Genomic DNA, 16,000 nt, shown 5'->3' with positions numbered 1-16,000 from the left:
TAGGATCTTTGCCAAGAAAACCCCAGTGGGGTCAGTCAGACACGACTGAAAAATGACTACAAAAAAACCCCCCAAAAACCAAATCAAAGCTTCTTTATTCCTTTTCTATGTTACTTTACCTTGGTCTAAAGATCTAATGAAAAGGATTATCTTCTTGGTAATCTGAGTTTCAGGTTGAGCAGTTTTGGGTTTGAGGTAATAGAGAAATTTTAATAATAATAGCATACCTTTATATAACACCTTATAGATTCAGTTTAATATAACAAACATTAATTAAGTGCCCACTAAATGAAAGGCTATGCGTTCAGTGTTGAGGGAACAAAAATGAAAAATGACGGAGTCGTTGCCAACTAGAAACTTAAAATGCAATACACAAAGTATTATACAAGGAAGAGTAACGTGGACCAAGGCAGGGGGAAAGACTAACAAAGTAATATGAAAATTAAAGAGAGAAGAGTTTGTAAAATGTTTTCCTTCTAAGCCTCTGATTCAGTCAAGAAAGCAGATGGTTGAGTAGCCATGGAGGGTAGGGAGAGACTTCAAATAGTTAAATTCTGGGCAAATTTCAACAATTGAGAGTAGGAACAGTTCAAAGCTGGGAACCAAAAGTATTGGAAGAATGAGGCACCTGAGAGAAAATCAATTTTGGGGCAAGGAATAGTGTTTCTCACCACCTTCCACACTAATTGCTTTGGAGCAGGACTATTCAACCAGTAGGAAATGCTGTATCCATCTGGCAACAAAGATACACGCTCCTGACAGAAACAGATATAGAGAATCAGTCACTTGAGGGAGGAAGCAGCTAAGACTAGGAGCAGAGAAGAGAGTAGAACTGTGGAGAGACCATAGGAACCCAGCTGCAATCCATGCAGGGAACCCCTCCCTGAAACGCTATGTAGGGATTAGGTATTTCAATTTCCCAAAGGCACGGCTAATTTGTTTGCTCAGCCAAACTTAGTTCCCTTCTTGACTCAAACAGAGAAGTATTCACTCTCATAAAGGAATCACAGGACCCTGTTAACACGTTAAAACCTCATCATGTAGTTCTACATTTTGTGTCTACATCAGCTGAGCCATGGTTGGTGGAATCACATGCCCTTTTCCCTTACCATCTTGCTCAGGGTTAAACCAAGTCATTATAATCAGACCAAGTTCAATTTTTGTTTCGTTTTGTTCTTTCTGTTTATATTGTTGTAGCCATTGCATCAATGAGTTTCCTGTTTCTGCTTTTTTCACTTTGCATTAGTGCATGTAAATCTTATGCTTCTCTGTATTTTTCATGGTTATCTCTTCCTATGGTACATTAATATTCCATTATATTCATACACACAACCATTTATTTAAACAATTCAATTGATGGACAGCTGTTTTGTTTCTAGTTTTTTGCTTCTACAAAAAAATGTGACTAAATATTTTTGTTTACATGGTACATTTATTTCTATCTCTGACCTCCTTTAAGTAGATGTCTTGAAGTGAGATCACTAGATATAAGAGTATGGGCATATTTAGTCATTTTCTTAGCTCAATTCCAAATTGTTTTTCCGTAATAGCTTGACCAGTTCACAGCTGGTAGAATTCTTTCTACATCTGTCACCTGGAGAAAGGGATAAGCATTTACTAAGTATTTACTATGTGCCAGGGACTGGGCTAAGCTCATTTTCTGGTCATACTTGTCTTCAACTATGTATTTAATTCCAGGTCTCAGTATAGGAGGAGAGGAGGGAGGGGTTAAGCATTTATTAAGCACCTACTATGTGTCAGGCACTATGCTAAGCACTTTTTACAAATATCACCTCATTTGATCCTCACAACAACCCTGTTAGGTAGATGCTATTCTCCTCATTTTATAGTTGAGGAAATTTAGGCAGAGAGAGGTTAAATGACTTGCCAAATAGCTAGTAAGTATCCAATGCTGCATTGAACTTGGGTCTTCCTGACTCCAGAACCAGTGTTCTCTCCTCTACACCAACCAGCTGCCTCAATATAGTAAGTCCCTGTGAGTAACATGCTACTAGGGATGTTTTTTGTTTTTTTAAATCTAAACCTACGATTTCATTGGCACAAGGAATTCTCTGTGAAAAATCTTGCCTACCACCTGCCCCCTCCAAATAAACAACTACTCTGTAGCTTATGGTCTTAGAAAGTTGCTTTAGACGCAGAAAGAAAAAGGTAGAGAGATGACCTAGGAGTCCAGACAGAGGTTCCCAAACTTATTTGACCTACTGCCCCCTTTAAAAGAAATTACTCAGCACCCCATTGGAAATCTACTTCCTTTAACCCTTTAATGTTTTTTTTTGAAATTTGCATCATTTCAAAAACATATGAAATATGTATTTTTAAATGACACATCTTAAATTTAATAATTTATTGTAAATTTGTGGGTTTTTTCCTGCACTGAAATTTTGATCACGCAATATTATGTCATGTAACCATGTAGTATTGTATTGTAAAGAAGTCAATACACTCACATATTCCTGACGCATGCTGGACTTCCTGACAACGTGCAACACGCTCACTTGCCAACATTTGCTTGGTAAGACCTGTCCGAAGATTTGACCACTGATCGGTTATAACTTGCATTTTGTGTATTTATTTGGAAAATAATGTAATCACTACAACTTTAACTCTGTTATACAACAGATGAAACATGTACCAATGTTTTTTCAAAATTTTCTCATCTTCTCTTCTTTCCTCATATTTCCATGCTCTCTTGTTTTTATTCAATGCTCTCCCCTCAATTGCACTTGAGGCTACTACCACCCCCCTGGATTGTTCCAGTGCCCCCCCCAGAGAGTGGTTTCGCCCACTTTGGGAACCTATGATTCAAGACCTGGATTCAAGTCCTACTTCGGACACATACTGGCTATGTGACACTAGGGAACTTTCTCTCTTTTTTTCCCCACCTTGGAGGCAATTAGGCTTAAGTGACTTGCCCAGGATCACACAGCTGTTAAATGTCTGAGGCTGAATTTGAACTCAGGTCCTCCTGACTTCAAAGCCAGTGCTTTATCCATTGTGCCACCTAGCTGTCCCCAGTTTTGTTTTGTTTGACCCTAGGCAACTATTTAAGGTATTAGGCATATGAAGATAAAAAGATAGACCCTGACATTAAGGAACATTCTTTTAAAAAAATTAATTAATTAGTTTATTTTTAGTTTTCAACATTCATTTTTATAAGATTTTGAATTCTAAATTTTCCCCTTCCCTCCCCACCCTTCCTCCCCAAGGTGGCATGCAATCTTATATAGGCTATAAATGTATAATCATATCAAACATATTTATACATGAGTCATGTTATAAAAGAAGAATCAGAACAAAAGGGAAAAACCACAAGAAAGAAAAAAATTTAGAAAAAAAGAGAAATTAATATACTTCAATCTGCATTCAGACTCCATGGTTCTTTCTCTGGGCATGGATAGCATTTTCCATCATGAGTCTTTTGGAATTGTCTTAAATCATTGCAGTGCTGAGAAGAGCTAAGTCTATCAAAGTTGCTCATTGTACAATGTTGCTGTTACTGTGTACAATATTCTCCTGGCTCTGCTCACTTCACTCAGTATCAGTTCTTGCAAGTCTTTAGAGGTTTTTCTGAAATCCACCTGCTCATCATATCTTATGGAACAATAGCATTCTATTACATTCATATACCACAACTTGTTCAGCCATTCCCCAATTGATGGACATCCCCTCAATTTCCAATTCTTTGCCACCACAAAGAGAGCTGCTATAAATATTTTTGTACACGTGGATCCTTTTTCCTTTTCATGATCTCTTTGGGATACAGACCTAGTAGTGGTATTGCTGGATCAAAGGGTATGCACAGTTTATAGCCCTTCGGGCATCGTTCCACATTGCTCTCCAGAGTGGTTGGATTAGTTTACAACTCTACTAATAATGAATTAGTGTTCCAATTTTCCTACATCTACTCCAACATTGATCATTTAAGAGACATCCATTCTACCAGGAAGATGTTATACATACACAGATAACTATTTATATAAGTATATATAAAGTAGGCTATAGGAAGCAAAATTCTCTAGAAAAACTTAAGAAGGGAAATATGGGAGAAATCAGAGAAAGCTTCGTGGAAGAGGTAATGCCTACACTGAATCCTGAAAAGAGAGATTATGAAAGGCAGAAATGAGGAGATATAGACAAAAGGACTATACAGAGGTAAGAGAGTGCATGTTGTATTTGGGGAATGGCTAGTAGTCCAGTTTGGCTACTGCAGAAAGTATATAAAAGTGGGTAATATGAAATAAAGCTGGAAAGATAGGATGCAGCAGCCAGATCATGGATGACTTTAAATGCCTTTTATCCTAAAGATAATAGGAAGCCACTAAAATTTTTTTGAGCAGGACAATGACATGGTTAGGAAGGTTATTTTTGATGTCTGTGGAAGATGGATTAGAAAAAGGACAGGATAGAAGCAAGGAGATCAACTTTTTAATAAATAATAATAAAATTGGGTGAAAGGTGATGAAAAGCCAGAACTAGGATGACAGCTATAGATGTAAGAGATGTGGGGGTACAGGTGAGAGGACTTGGCAGTGCATTGGATGTGAGGAGTGAGAGAAAGGGACAAGTGACAGATGACTTCACAATTTTGAACTTAGGTGAGTGGAAAGATGCTGGTATTATGAACACAAACGAAATTTGGAAGGAGGGGAAGGTTTGGGGGGGAAGATGATTTCAGTTTGAAGTTTGTTGTGTTTAAGGTGTGTGAAGGGAATTATTTTTATAATAATCAATATGATATATGTAATGAATAAACGAATAGATTAGATTTTTCAGAATTGCCTCTTTTGTGAGTCGACTTACAATGCAGCTTGAAATGATAAATCAAACCTTTGACAACTCTCACAAACACTGGCATCCTTCTGCCTTCGCACCTGAAGTGAAGTGAGTTAAAGACTGTAGAACCTGTTCTTGTCACAGAATTCTGGTCCTGTGACCCACCAAGTAACAACTCCCAAGGACTTGAGCAATATTGCTCCCAGAGGACTCCAGAATTGTTGTATTGTCTTCCCCTTGTGGGTTTATTGTGGGAAACCACACTGGCCATGGAAACATTGTTTGTGATCTACCTTCCCATCTACCCCCGGCCCCTGACGAGTGATTTATGTATATAATTTCTGTTTTCACTTCACCAAGGTGGAATTCTGATCAGGAGAATTCCAGATTTGCAAATCTGTTCCTCATAATAAAACTAATTAATTAAACAGCTACCTGATTACTGACACTTTGTCTCTGGCCTGCTGTTTTGTCATTCTTAGGTTAGAGAATGGCTCAGTAAAATCCTGTTAACAAGTGGTGGCAAATTTCCACGTGGAAAAAAATTAGAGATGTGGGACTTTAGCTTACTTACACCTACCATATGTCTTTCTATTGCCCTTTGGATGAATAATTTTTATACTTCTGAGATTGTATTATATAATTTTTCAACTATATAACATCACAGGTATTATATTCATTGTAAAGGAGGAAGATAAAACTAAAAAACTTGAAACAGTAAATGATGAGGGGGACCCAAATAACTAATTCAGACCCGTAAATGTTATAGGAATTTAGAGGGGAGAGCAGTCAATGGATGGAAGAGTAAAGTGTATATAAGTAGGATTTCTTTGAAATTGGGTCATAAGTATCCAGTTACTTACCTTCTTAGCTCAGAGATACTTTTTCTTAATCTCTTTTAGAAATTTCTTCAGATACATTTTGTTTCAACACAGCACAATATACTTCTAAACAAACTATCTACAAAGTACCTTTCCACAAAAACTGTTAAGCAAAACCATTTAATATAGTGATTTTGATGAACAACACATATCACTTTCTACCTAGAGCTCTCCTTCACCCCTAATTGCCGCAGTTGGCATAAGCAGGACTTTGTGGGGACAGGTTATTCCTTTCTGTAGGCACAATTGTACCTCAATTTGTACGTCTTCTGTACATTCAGTTGGTCTGTAATCTGTACTGCTTTTCCCTCATCTACTTTATCCCCTCCAGGTTAAAGACTTTCTATTGATGGCTGTGTTCAGAATTACTTTACACAAGTCCTCCCATGTTTCTCTGAAATCTCCTTATTTGTCACTGCTCTCAGCCTTTCTCTTCATTTCCGATGGATCTTTCATAGTGTCCTAGATTCACTGGGCTATTTCCAGGGTTGTAGAAGTGATCAGGTTCTCCCACTCATTCCCCAACATTTAGCAACATATGCTTTCTAAATGAATGATGTAGTAATATAAATGATGGTGTGGTAAATATTACCCCTGCCACCAAAAAATGGAAGCAAAATTCAATGCACAGCGCATATATGTTCAAGTAGGATTTATTGAAGGAAATGCATTATTATAGGGAATGAATTACACTTGGCCAGATCTCAGGTAAATTGTGAATGTAGGGAGTGTGAAAGCTGCTGAGGCCCCCTTGAGTATTTCCAGCAAAGGCCATGCTTCTCCAGGCTTCTTTCTCCTGATCCTCTCTATCAGCCTTCTTGATACTAATACAAGTACCAGTATCTCTGTAAGGGTTGGTCAGAGGATAAGGCTTCAGGAATAGTGATTCAATAGCAGATTATTCCTGCTTTTACAGTTAACCTCCCCCCCATGTTAGTCCTAAGACCCTCCACTCTCTTCAGATGTTCTTGAACATGTAGAATTCTTAACTGGTTAGAGCGAATGAGCCTAACTCATGGATAGTCTTTTTTGCACTAATGATCTTTCCCTCTAAACCTTCTCCGAATTTCCCCATTCTGTTCTCCCCCTTTCCCAATTGCTGTAGAAGGCAACATCATCCTCCTCACCCCTCAGGTTCATAACCTAGGTGTTATCCCCAATTCCTCACCACCTCTCACCCCCAATATCCAATCTGTGGCCAAAGTCTGTTGATTTCACCTTTTTAATATCTCTTGAATATGCCCCCTTCTTTCTTCTGATACTGCTACCTTTCTGGTACGGGCCCTCATCACCTATGCATCGGTTATTGCAATAGCCTGTTAATAGCCTGCCTCAAGTCTTTTACCACTCCAATCCATCATCCACTCAGTCCCTGACCTCCCCACTACTCGATAAACTCCAGTGGCTCCTTATCACTTCCAGGATCAAATACAAAGTCTTCTGTTTAGATTTCAGAGCCCTTCGTAATGTAACCCTCTCCTACTTTACTCTTGTTACCTATTTTTCAATCCAGTGACAATGGCATCCTTGCTCTTCTATGAATGAGACACTCCATTTCTCTGCTCCTGGCATTTTCTCTGGCTGTTACCCATACCCGGAATGTTGTACCTTCTCATCTCCACCGACTACCTTTTCTTACTTCCTTAAAGTCCCAATTAAAACCCCATCTTCTACAAGAAGACTTTTCCAATCCCTCTTAATTCCAGTGCCTTCTCTCTGTTAATGATTTCCTATTTATCCCGCATATAGCTTCATATATATTTATTTGCATGTCATCTCCCCCATTAGATTGTAAGCTTATTGAGGTCAGGAACTGTCTTTTTCCTCTTTTTTGTATCTCCAGAGCTCAGTACAATCCCTGGCATATAATAGGTGCTTAATGAGTGTTTATTGATTGATTGTTGGCCCCTCGAATTGATTGACTGACAAAAACTTTACCTTGGCACATATTCAAGAACATGTCAATACCTATTGTCTAAGAGGAGTCTTATGATGAGCTGGTTCTTATAAGTAAAGTAAAAATGATATATAGTTAGTGACATTGAAAGGTCTCAGGATTGACATTCTGCTTGAATACCAATAAATATCCCAAGAATGACCTTGATAGAAGCTACTCTTATCTTTGAGTAGGCATGGTGTGGGGTGAGGGGTGGGGAGAGAGAAGTAGAAACCTTTTGTAGAAGTTAGGAGAAAGAAAAATAATCTGTTCACTTTTTAGCAGATTGAAGCCACCATAAGTAGCTCTGCTTCAAAGAAAACTATTAACTCAACTTGAAAGCAAAAAGGATTGTGATAGACCATACTTAATGCAAAAGTTTCTTCTGCTTAGGAAAGTATCCCAAAATGGTAATTGGGTTTGCATTTTCAGTAGAAAATAATAGTATCTACCTCAGAGGCTTATTGTGAAGACCAAATGAGATAATACGTGGAATGTACTTTGGAAACCTTAAAGCTCTAAATCAATGTTATTATTATTATTATTATTATTATTATTATTATTAGCAGTGCTGGTAGTGGTGGTAGTAGTGGTAGTAGTAGTAGTAGTAATGTTAATGTACTGGCTAATGAAGAAGGGTCACCCTGGACACACAGGCAGTGTCTCTAACATTTTGAGTTATAAAGGTGAGTGTTTTTGCACCTCCAGCCTCTCAGTCCAGAAGTTAACACTCTGTTAAACAATGATTACATGCACCAGGAAAGTTCAAAATGTATAGGAACACTGCTAGGGATCTTTTAGTAAAGGGACATCAAAAGGAATAAATTATTGTAATTGATACAATTATCCCCTATCCTGAAAGAATATGAGTTGAAAGGAGCCTCAAAAGCCAGACAGCCTCATGGAATCTTAGGTACATAGTAGAGTGAAAGGAGTGTTGGATTTCAAGTCAGAGCCTGTAGGGTGCTCTTGAGTCCTGGCTTGGTCAGTTACTGTCTGTGTGACCTTGGGCATTTCATCTCTTGGGGCTTCTGTTTTCTCATTTGAAAAATGAAAGATGTGCATTGGTCCCTTCCATTTCTAAATCTAAGATCTAGTCTAGTCCATAAACTGAAAAACAATCTTCTCTACGAAATATCCAATAGATGGTTTGTCTTTACTCTCCTCTCTGAACTCTGTTATCCAGCCACGCTGGCCTTCTTGCTATTCTTTGACCAGAGTATTCTCTCTCCAACTCCATACCATTTGATGGCTGATCCCCATCACAGGAACACTCTTCCTCCTGGTCTCCAGCTGCAGGATTCTCTGGCTTCCTTCAAGACTCAGATCAACTCCTTCCTGTCATTGTTCAGTCTTTTTCAGTCATGTCTGCCTCTTGGTGACCCTATTTGAGGTTTTCTTGGCAAAGATACTGGAGTGGTTTGCCATTTCCTTCTCCAGCTCATTTTACAGATGAGAAAACTGGGGCAAACAGGGTTAAGTGACTTGTCCAGGGTCACACAGCTAGTAAGTGTCTGAGGCCAGATTTGAACCCAGTAAGATAAATATTCCTGACTTTAGGTTTGGCACTCTATCTACTCTATTCTCTTCGCTTCCCCAGCTCAACGTCTACCTTCTGCCTTTCCCGCTTACCCTTAATTGCTATCTTCTTTCCTTTGAGGTTATCTCCAATATACCTTGTTTGTATATAATCATTTGCATGTTGTCTCCCTCACTAGAATGTGAGTTCCTCAAAGGCAGTGACTGTTTTTTTTCCCTTTGTATCCCCAGCTCTCAGCAGAGTGTCTGGTACATAGTAAGTGCTTAATAAATGCATGTTGATCTCCACTTTGCTTGAAGTCTTGAGTGAGGAGTAACCCACTACTTCTTAAAATAGCCCATCCATTGCTCCTACTTCTTCTCTATAGGGTCAACCAGAGCAAATCTAACCTCCCTTCCATGTGACAGACCTCCAAATACTTGAAGATAGTTATTGTGTACCCCTTTAAATTTTCTCTGATTCCGACCAACTCTCTATCTTGGTCATTCTCTGGATGCTCTCCACCTTGTCCAAGTTGTTGCTGTTTAGTTGTTTCAGTCATATCTGATTCTTTGTGACCTCATTTTTGGGGCACTGGAGTGGTCTGCCATTTTCTTTTCTAGCTCATTTTACAGATGAGGAAACTGAGATAAACAAAGTTAAGTGACTTGTCCAGGATCACATAGCCAAATAAGTGCCTGAAGCTGGATTTGAACTCATGAAGATGAATCTTCCTCATTCCAAGTCCAATGCTTTATCTATCATGCCACTTAGCTGCCCACATACTTCCTATAATTTGGTGTTCACAATTAAACTTAATACTCCTAAGCAGATGATTATCAGCTTATTCCAAGAGGATATGCCTTATAGTTCTCCCCTGTTGCATTCAACAACCATCTATTATACATCTCTTTCGTGCCTGCTTTCATAAGTAGGGACAGAGGCTGAAGAAGAGTCATAGAATGTCTAAGTTGGATTTTAAGATCATCAGTCCAACATCTCACAATTTTGCAGTTCATAGATCAAGAAACTGGTGCTCAGAAAAGTGAAATGACTTGTCTAAGGTCCATGTTATCTTGATTTTAAACTCAATACTTTCCCCACTAACTCTAGTTGTTTCCAGGACGAACTAGGAGAGACTTCAGAAATTATCTAGTTTAAAACTTCCTCTTATCTAACCCTTTTATTACTTTTGTTAAACCCTGAAAATAAATGACCACAGAGTAACGGAAGTTATGCAATCGCTGTTAACTCTGAAAAATATCAAAGAGCTCACCGAGGTAATAACCCAACTGTTAACTCTGAAAAACAAAACAAAATAGAACAAAACCAAGGAGCTAACAGTGGTCATAAGCAAAAAGCATTCTTTATTCCACTGGAGAAGGGAAACTGCACCTGCATGCTGGGGTCCGCTCTGATACTGCAGTGAGGATGAGCCTTGACACTAGTGGCTATGCAGTGAGCTGTAGCTGGGTCAATAAGGCGTAACACCAACAATGACACAAGTTTGATTCATACCAGGGCTCCATGACCGGAACATGGTTCCTGCAGGTGCTTGTCTGAGCTCAGGGACTGCCCGGGGCTGGTGTGGAAACAATTATGGGATTTTACTGCAGGAGAGTTTATCCAGACTGTGAGCAAAAAAGAATTGTTGTTATGCCAAGCTCAGGGCACAGCTCACTTGCCAGGCCTTAGCTCTGGAAAAGAGGGTGTCTTGGGGGCAGCTAGGTGGCACAGTGGACAGAGCTCTGGCTTTGGAGTCAGGAAGATCTGAGTTCAAATCTGGTCTCAGACACTTACTAGCTGTGTGACCCTGGGCAAGTCACTTAACCCTGATTGCTTCACCAAAAAAAAAAAAAAAGAGGGTGTCTCCTAATAGTAAACAGAAGAGATAGAAAAAGGGGGTGGTGGTCTTGGCATGGGGATCCTGACACTTTTTTCAATTAACAATCCTTAATTTTTCTCCCTTCCATCTTACCACCAACTGGAGAAAAATAAAAAACAAAGCCCTTATAACATATATATATTAAAGTGAAAAAAATCTCACATTGGCCGTGTCCAAAAATACATGGCTCAATTTGCGTATTGACTCCATCATCTCTCTGTCAGGAGGTGGGCATCATTCTTCATCATTGGTCTCCTGCAATCATAGTTGGTTATTACATTGATCAGAGGTCTTCAGTCTTTCAAAGTTGTTTGATTTAAAATGTTTTTTATTATATACAATGTTCTCTTGGCTCTGTTCACTTCATTCCAAATTGGTTTATACAACTTATCCCAGGTTTCTCTGAAACCATCCTTTTAATCATTTCTTAAGGCACAATAGTATTCCATTACATTCGTATACTAAAATTTGTTCAGTCTTTCTTTTTTATAGGTGAAATTATTATTAGCTTCAGGCTCTCACCCTAATGGTGTAATACCATTTGTCCCAAAGGGCATGGTGGTATAGTGGATAGAAGTGCTGGGCTAAAATCTCACCTCAGACACTTACTAGACTGGAAAAGTCATCTTTAATATCTGTGAACTTTAATTTCCTCATCTGTACAATGGGAAAAATGTCATCTTACTTCAGGGAAGCTGTTGTGAGGATCAAATAAAAAGTATGTAAAGTGTTTTGCAAAGCTTAAAATGCCACATCAGTGCAAGCGACTATTATTTGAAGAGTTAATTGCGCTAAGTGCAATGAGTGTATTGCTAAAAGACATGCATAAATCAAATTACCTTTTAAAAAATGCAACAGATGAACTCTATGCACCTAGAGCAAGAGGGTACTATCGATGCACTCTGAACTCCTTTGATTAGACCTGATTAGAAATGCGCTTCCGGAGATAGGCGATGGCTTAATAGGAACTTAAAGCAACTGTTTTCCCCAGGGCTGCCTTGAGTCGTCACCCGATCCCGCCCCATCAGGCGTCTGCGCGGCTACTATTGGTCAAAAGGCCCCGCCCCCTCGCTTCTCAGCCCATTGCTTCCTCTCTTGCGCTGTTACTCTTCGGGGTCGTGCGCGGTACCCGACCGGAAGTTAATTGAGAAACAAGATGGCTGCGCCGGTGCCTGCTGTTGGACGTCTGGAGGAGGAGGCGCTGCGGCGGAAAGAGCGGCTCAAGGCGCTTAGAGAAAAGACTGGGCGCAAGGTGAGAGGAGAAGAAAGGCGGGATGGGTGGCGGGAGGCTGCCGCGGGGGGAGAAGTGTGGACGGAGCGGGGTAACGGCCCGGGGCGCGCGGGGGCAGAGCTGGCCTGCAGGACTCTCGATGGGCGCATGCTCTTGGATCTCTGGAGAGCCTGTGTCTCTGCCCAGAAGTCCCCCTTGCCTAGCATCTGAGGCCCCTCGACTTGGCCTCTTCTGCCTTCATCGGGAAAAGCCGGTGAAGGGCGAGCGAGCGTGGCCGCGAAGAGATTCTCTTCCCTTCACATTCCCAAAGGGGAAACTGCAGGCGTGGGGAGGGGGAGATGAAACGAGGTGAGGTGGAAGTTGCCTTTCAGCTTCCCAGGGGTCGTTCCTCCTCTCCATGGGGAAGAGAGAGTGGGTTTCTCTACTCTGTGCCCGTGTCAGCCTTAAAGAGTGACAGGAATCTGAATAACATTGAAGATAATCCGAGGAAGTTAGGCAAAGTGATGTAATGGGAACAGCACTGGATTTAAAATGAGGGAATGGACTAGAGGGCCTCTTAAACTTTTTCCACTCATGACCCCTCAGCGCTTCTTAATGTGACCCCACTTGATGACTGGTGATGGGACACTGGACTATTCTAGGGGAGGTAAATAGATTTAAAAGCAGTGTCATGTAATGGAGAATGAATTCAGAACCAAGGGGTCAGGGAGAGGTAGACTACCTCTGCACTTCTGTGAAGAAGATAGGGTTTTGCAACTTCTCTTTACTCGTGTGGCTTTCTTTTCTTTGGCTTTTCTAGTTCCTGTCTGTCAAATAAAGTTGGATTAAAGTCCTTCTCTTGTACCAGGAGCCCAGAATGAAAGAAGTGAAAACTTAGGGTCTTTCCTCAAAGTCTGACTTTGTGTTTGGTGTTGGATATACAGAGATACTACAACTGAGTCTTTGCCAGAAAAGAGATCGCAAAGTAGCAAGAGGATGAGACATGTATACATATCTGTATGCTGCAAAGACTGGGAATCAGGAAACCCTGCTTCTTGAGTTTGGACTCTGCCACAAGTTACTTCTGGAGAAGGAAATGGCAACCCACTCCAGTAGCTTTGCCAAAAAAACCTCAGATAGGGTCAGAAAGAGTCGGACACAACCGAAAAATGACTGAACTGACAAGTTACTTCCCTGCTTTGAGGATCCGTTTCCTCATCTGTAAAATGAGGGAATGGACTAGAGGGCCTCTTACACTTTTTCCACTCATGACCCCTCAGCGCTTCTTAATGTGACCCCACAGTTTAAGAAGCAGGTTGCTCCTTCTAGCTTTAAGGGTCTATGAGCCTGTGGATCTAAACTGTATGTGCATCTGTACATGCAAGTAACATACCATGGAAAGGTTAATTAACGGAGGAACCTGTTCACTCTGCCATCCAAGGCCTGTCTTTTCTTAGCATTGTTCTTGATTATTCTTGATATTGTTTTGTATGCCATATCATGCTATTAGACTGTAAGTGATCTTTTTTTTTTTACAGCAAGGATGGAACAGTCTTGGCACAATTTTCCCTGACAGACTTTTAGAAGTTAGAGGTGAAGAGGGAGAACTGAGAGGAAGTGAGATATGAATGATGTACTTATGCTGCTCCTGTTTAACTTGTCGATTCACAGTAGTCCTATCTCACTCCTGGGATGAACTTCTTCCCCTTCACAGACATCTGATTCTATTTGAAAGGTGGATACGTACTTTGACTCTCTTCATATACTGTATGAAATATATAAATATTTATAAATATATTTTAAAATTTCCTAATTTGTGTTATAGGTATTTTTATATATAGTTACTTGTCTTATCCTTGTGCTAGATTGTAAACTCCTTGAGGGCAGAGGCCATATCTTTTTTTTTTTTCCAGAGGCAGTCGGAATTAAGTAGCTTGCCCAGGGTCACACAGCTAGTAAGTGTCAAGTGTCTGAAGCTGGATTTGCACTCAGGTCCTCCTGACGCCAAGGCTGGAGCTCTATCCACTGTGCCACCTAACTGCCCCTAAGGCCATGTCATTTAATCTTTATATCAAGTGTCTAGAATATGTTTATTGTTTGTTGAATTCCTAACTTGATGACTGGTGATGGGACACTGGACTATTCTAGGGGAGGTAAATAGATTTAAAAGCAGTGTCATGTAATGGAGAATGAATTCAGAACCAAGGGATCAGGGAGAGGTAGACTACCTCTGCACTTCTGTGAAGAAGAGGTTTTAGAGAAGGGAGGGAAGGAGAAATGGAAGGATAGGAGGTTGTGCTCAAAAATTTCAGAATTGTGGATCACAGAGGTAGACAGTTACTGATGATTGTGAGATTTATAGTATCACAAACCCTGGGGTGGAGTGTGATTGTAGGTTGAGAGAATTGAGGGGGTTAATGAACTGGAAGGCCGTGGAAATTGAGTGTATATGTTGAAGTCCCCATATGCAAAGGCATAGGGAGGGTGTGAACAAGGTATTGAACTTCTTGACATACAGACTGAGTCAGCAGCTGGTAAGATGATACAGCAAAGGTCTGGAGAGAGAGATCTGGAGTATGTGAGCCTCTTTGCAGTGAGAGGGTAGTAGCAGTCCTGGGCACAGTCTCTTTTGAGACTGTGAGAGGTAGTGAAATGTAGTGCATATGTACTGAACTTAGAGTCAAGAAGACCCACAAAGGCCTCTGAGGTTCAGCATTGCCTCTGATAAATTAGTAACTCTGTGAACATGAGTGATTCCCTTTACCTGTGTGAGCTTCAGTATTCTCATCTGTAAAATGGAGGGGTTGGACTAGATGACTTATAAGGGCTCTTCTAGCTATTATTCTATGATCTACTATTCTTACTATTTTTTGGCTGTCTTTGATAGTGTTAAGTACAAGTAATTACAGTCATTATGCCTGGAGAATCTTAACTGCAGAGAGGATGAAGAAATGGAAGAGGAATGGATTGAACCTGAAAAGAGGAGACCTTGATGAAGGATATTGACAGTGAGGAGTAAGGAGTAGACCTGTTGTGTTAGAGGGCATGAGAAAAGTGGGCCCCAGTATTGGAGAGAAAGTAAGGAGTTGAGAATGGGCTAGTATTGAGTAGTGAGTGGGAGATTAAGAGACGGAGGCACTCAGTATATATGAATGTTTCTTTCTAGGGGTTTGTCTATGGAAGAAATGAAAGTTGTAGGACATAGCTTGAGGAGATGGCAAGGTTTTGTTTTTTTGTTTTTTTTTCAAGGTTTGGGAAAAACCAGTGGTCTTTTTAGAAGGCAGGGAAGGAACTAGTGGATAAGGAGAGATTTGAAATGAGAAACATCTGAGGGGTCAAGTTCCTGGAGGAATGGCTGCAAGGGCCCAAGTAAAGGGGTGGGGGTAGATTGGAAAAGACTGGTGCAAAGGAGGAAGTAATGGGGAACAAAGAGGGTTTTTGAAGTGTAGGATAGGGGAAAAGAGGGAGCAAATGATGGAAAGCCTCAATTTTTGTTGTTAAGTAGAAGGTAAGATCCTCTGTTGGGATGAAAGGGTGATCTAGGAGTCTTGAGAACACAAGATATGAAGAGTCATTATGGAGAATGATAGAGAATGTCAATCAGGGAATAATAAATATTGGCTTTACTTAAGGGAAGATTTAACAGTAGAGTGGAGGTTCCAGAGGGCATAATAGAAGAGGAGTCCAGAGCAGGATAGGGATTTGGGAATGGTAGGGCTCAGGTGAATGAGGATTGGGGAATGGGAACATGGGGGACTTTGAATTTCAAAGTATT

At 40.3% G+C, this 16,000-nt stretch overlaps 1 protein-coding gene and 1 long non-coding RNA gene across 2 annotated transcripts in view; one reads left to right on the top strand and one right to left on the bottom strand.

Annotated features, from left to right (window-relative positions):
- Window positions 1-6,312: 6,312 nt before the first annotated feature.
- LOC144456785 (uncharacterized) lies at window positions 6,313-11,987 on the bottom strand. Its single transcript, XR_013485878.1, has 3 exons — window positions 11,855-11,987; window positions 11,178-11,270; window positions 6,313-6,520 (listed from the first exon to the last, which is right to left on the bottom strand). It is a non-coding gene; the product is annotated as an uncharacterized LOC144456785 (long non-coding RNA).
- A 141-nt stretch (window positions 11,988-12,128) lies between these two features.
- Window positions 12,129-16,000, top strand: part of CCDC12 (coiled-coil domain containing 12) — a 72,510-nt gene continuing 68,638 nt past the window's right edge. The window contains exon 1 of the mRNA XM_020999088.2: window positions 12,129-12,267. Within this exon, the coding sequence (XP_020854747.1) occupies window positions 12,172-12,267 (96 nt within the window). The 5' untranslated portion in view covers window positions 12,129-12,171. The remainder of the gene's footprint in view (window positions 12,268-16,000) is intronic.

Source organism: Phascolarctos cinereus, unplaced genomic scaffold (genome assembly GCF_003287225.1).
Source record: "Phascolarctos cinereus isolate Bilbo 61053 unplaced genomic scaffold, phaCin_HiC Scaffold_4;HRSCAF=312, whole genome shotgun sequence".
NCBI lineage: Eukaryota > Metazoa > Chordata > Mammalia > Diprotodontia > Phascolarctidae > Phascolarctos > Phascolarctos cinereus.
Note: the sequence above shows the minus strand (reverse complement) of the source record. Positions and strands in the feature narration are given on the sequence as shown.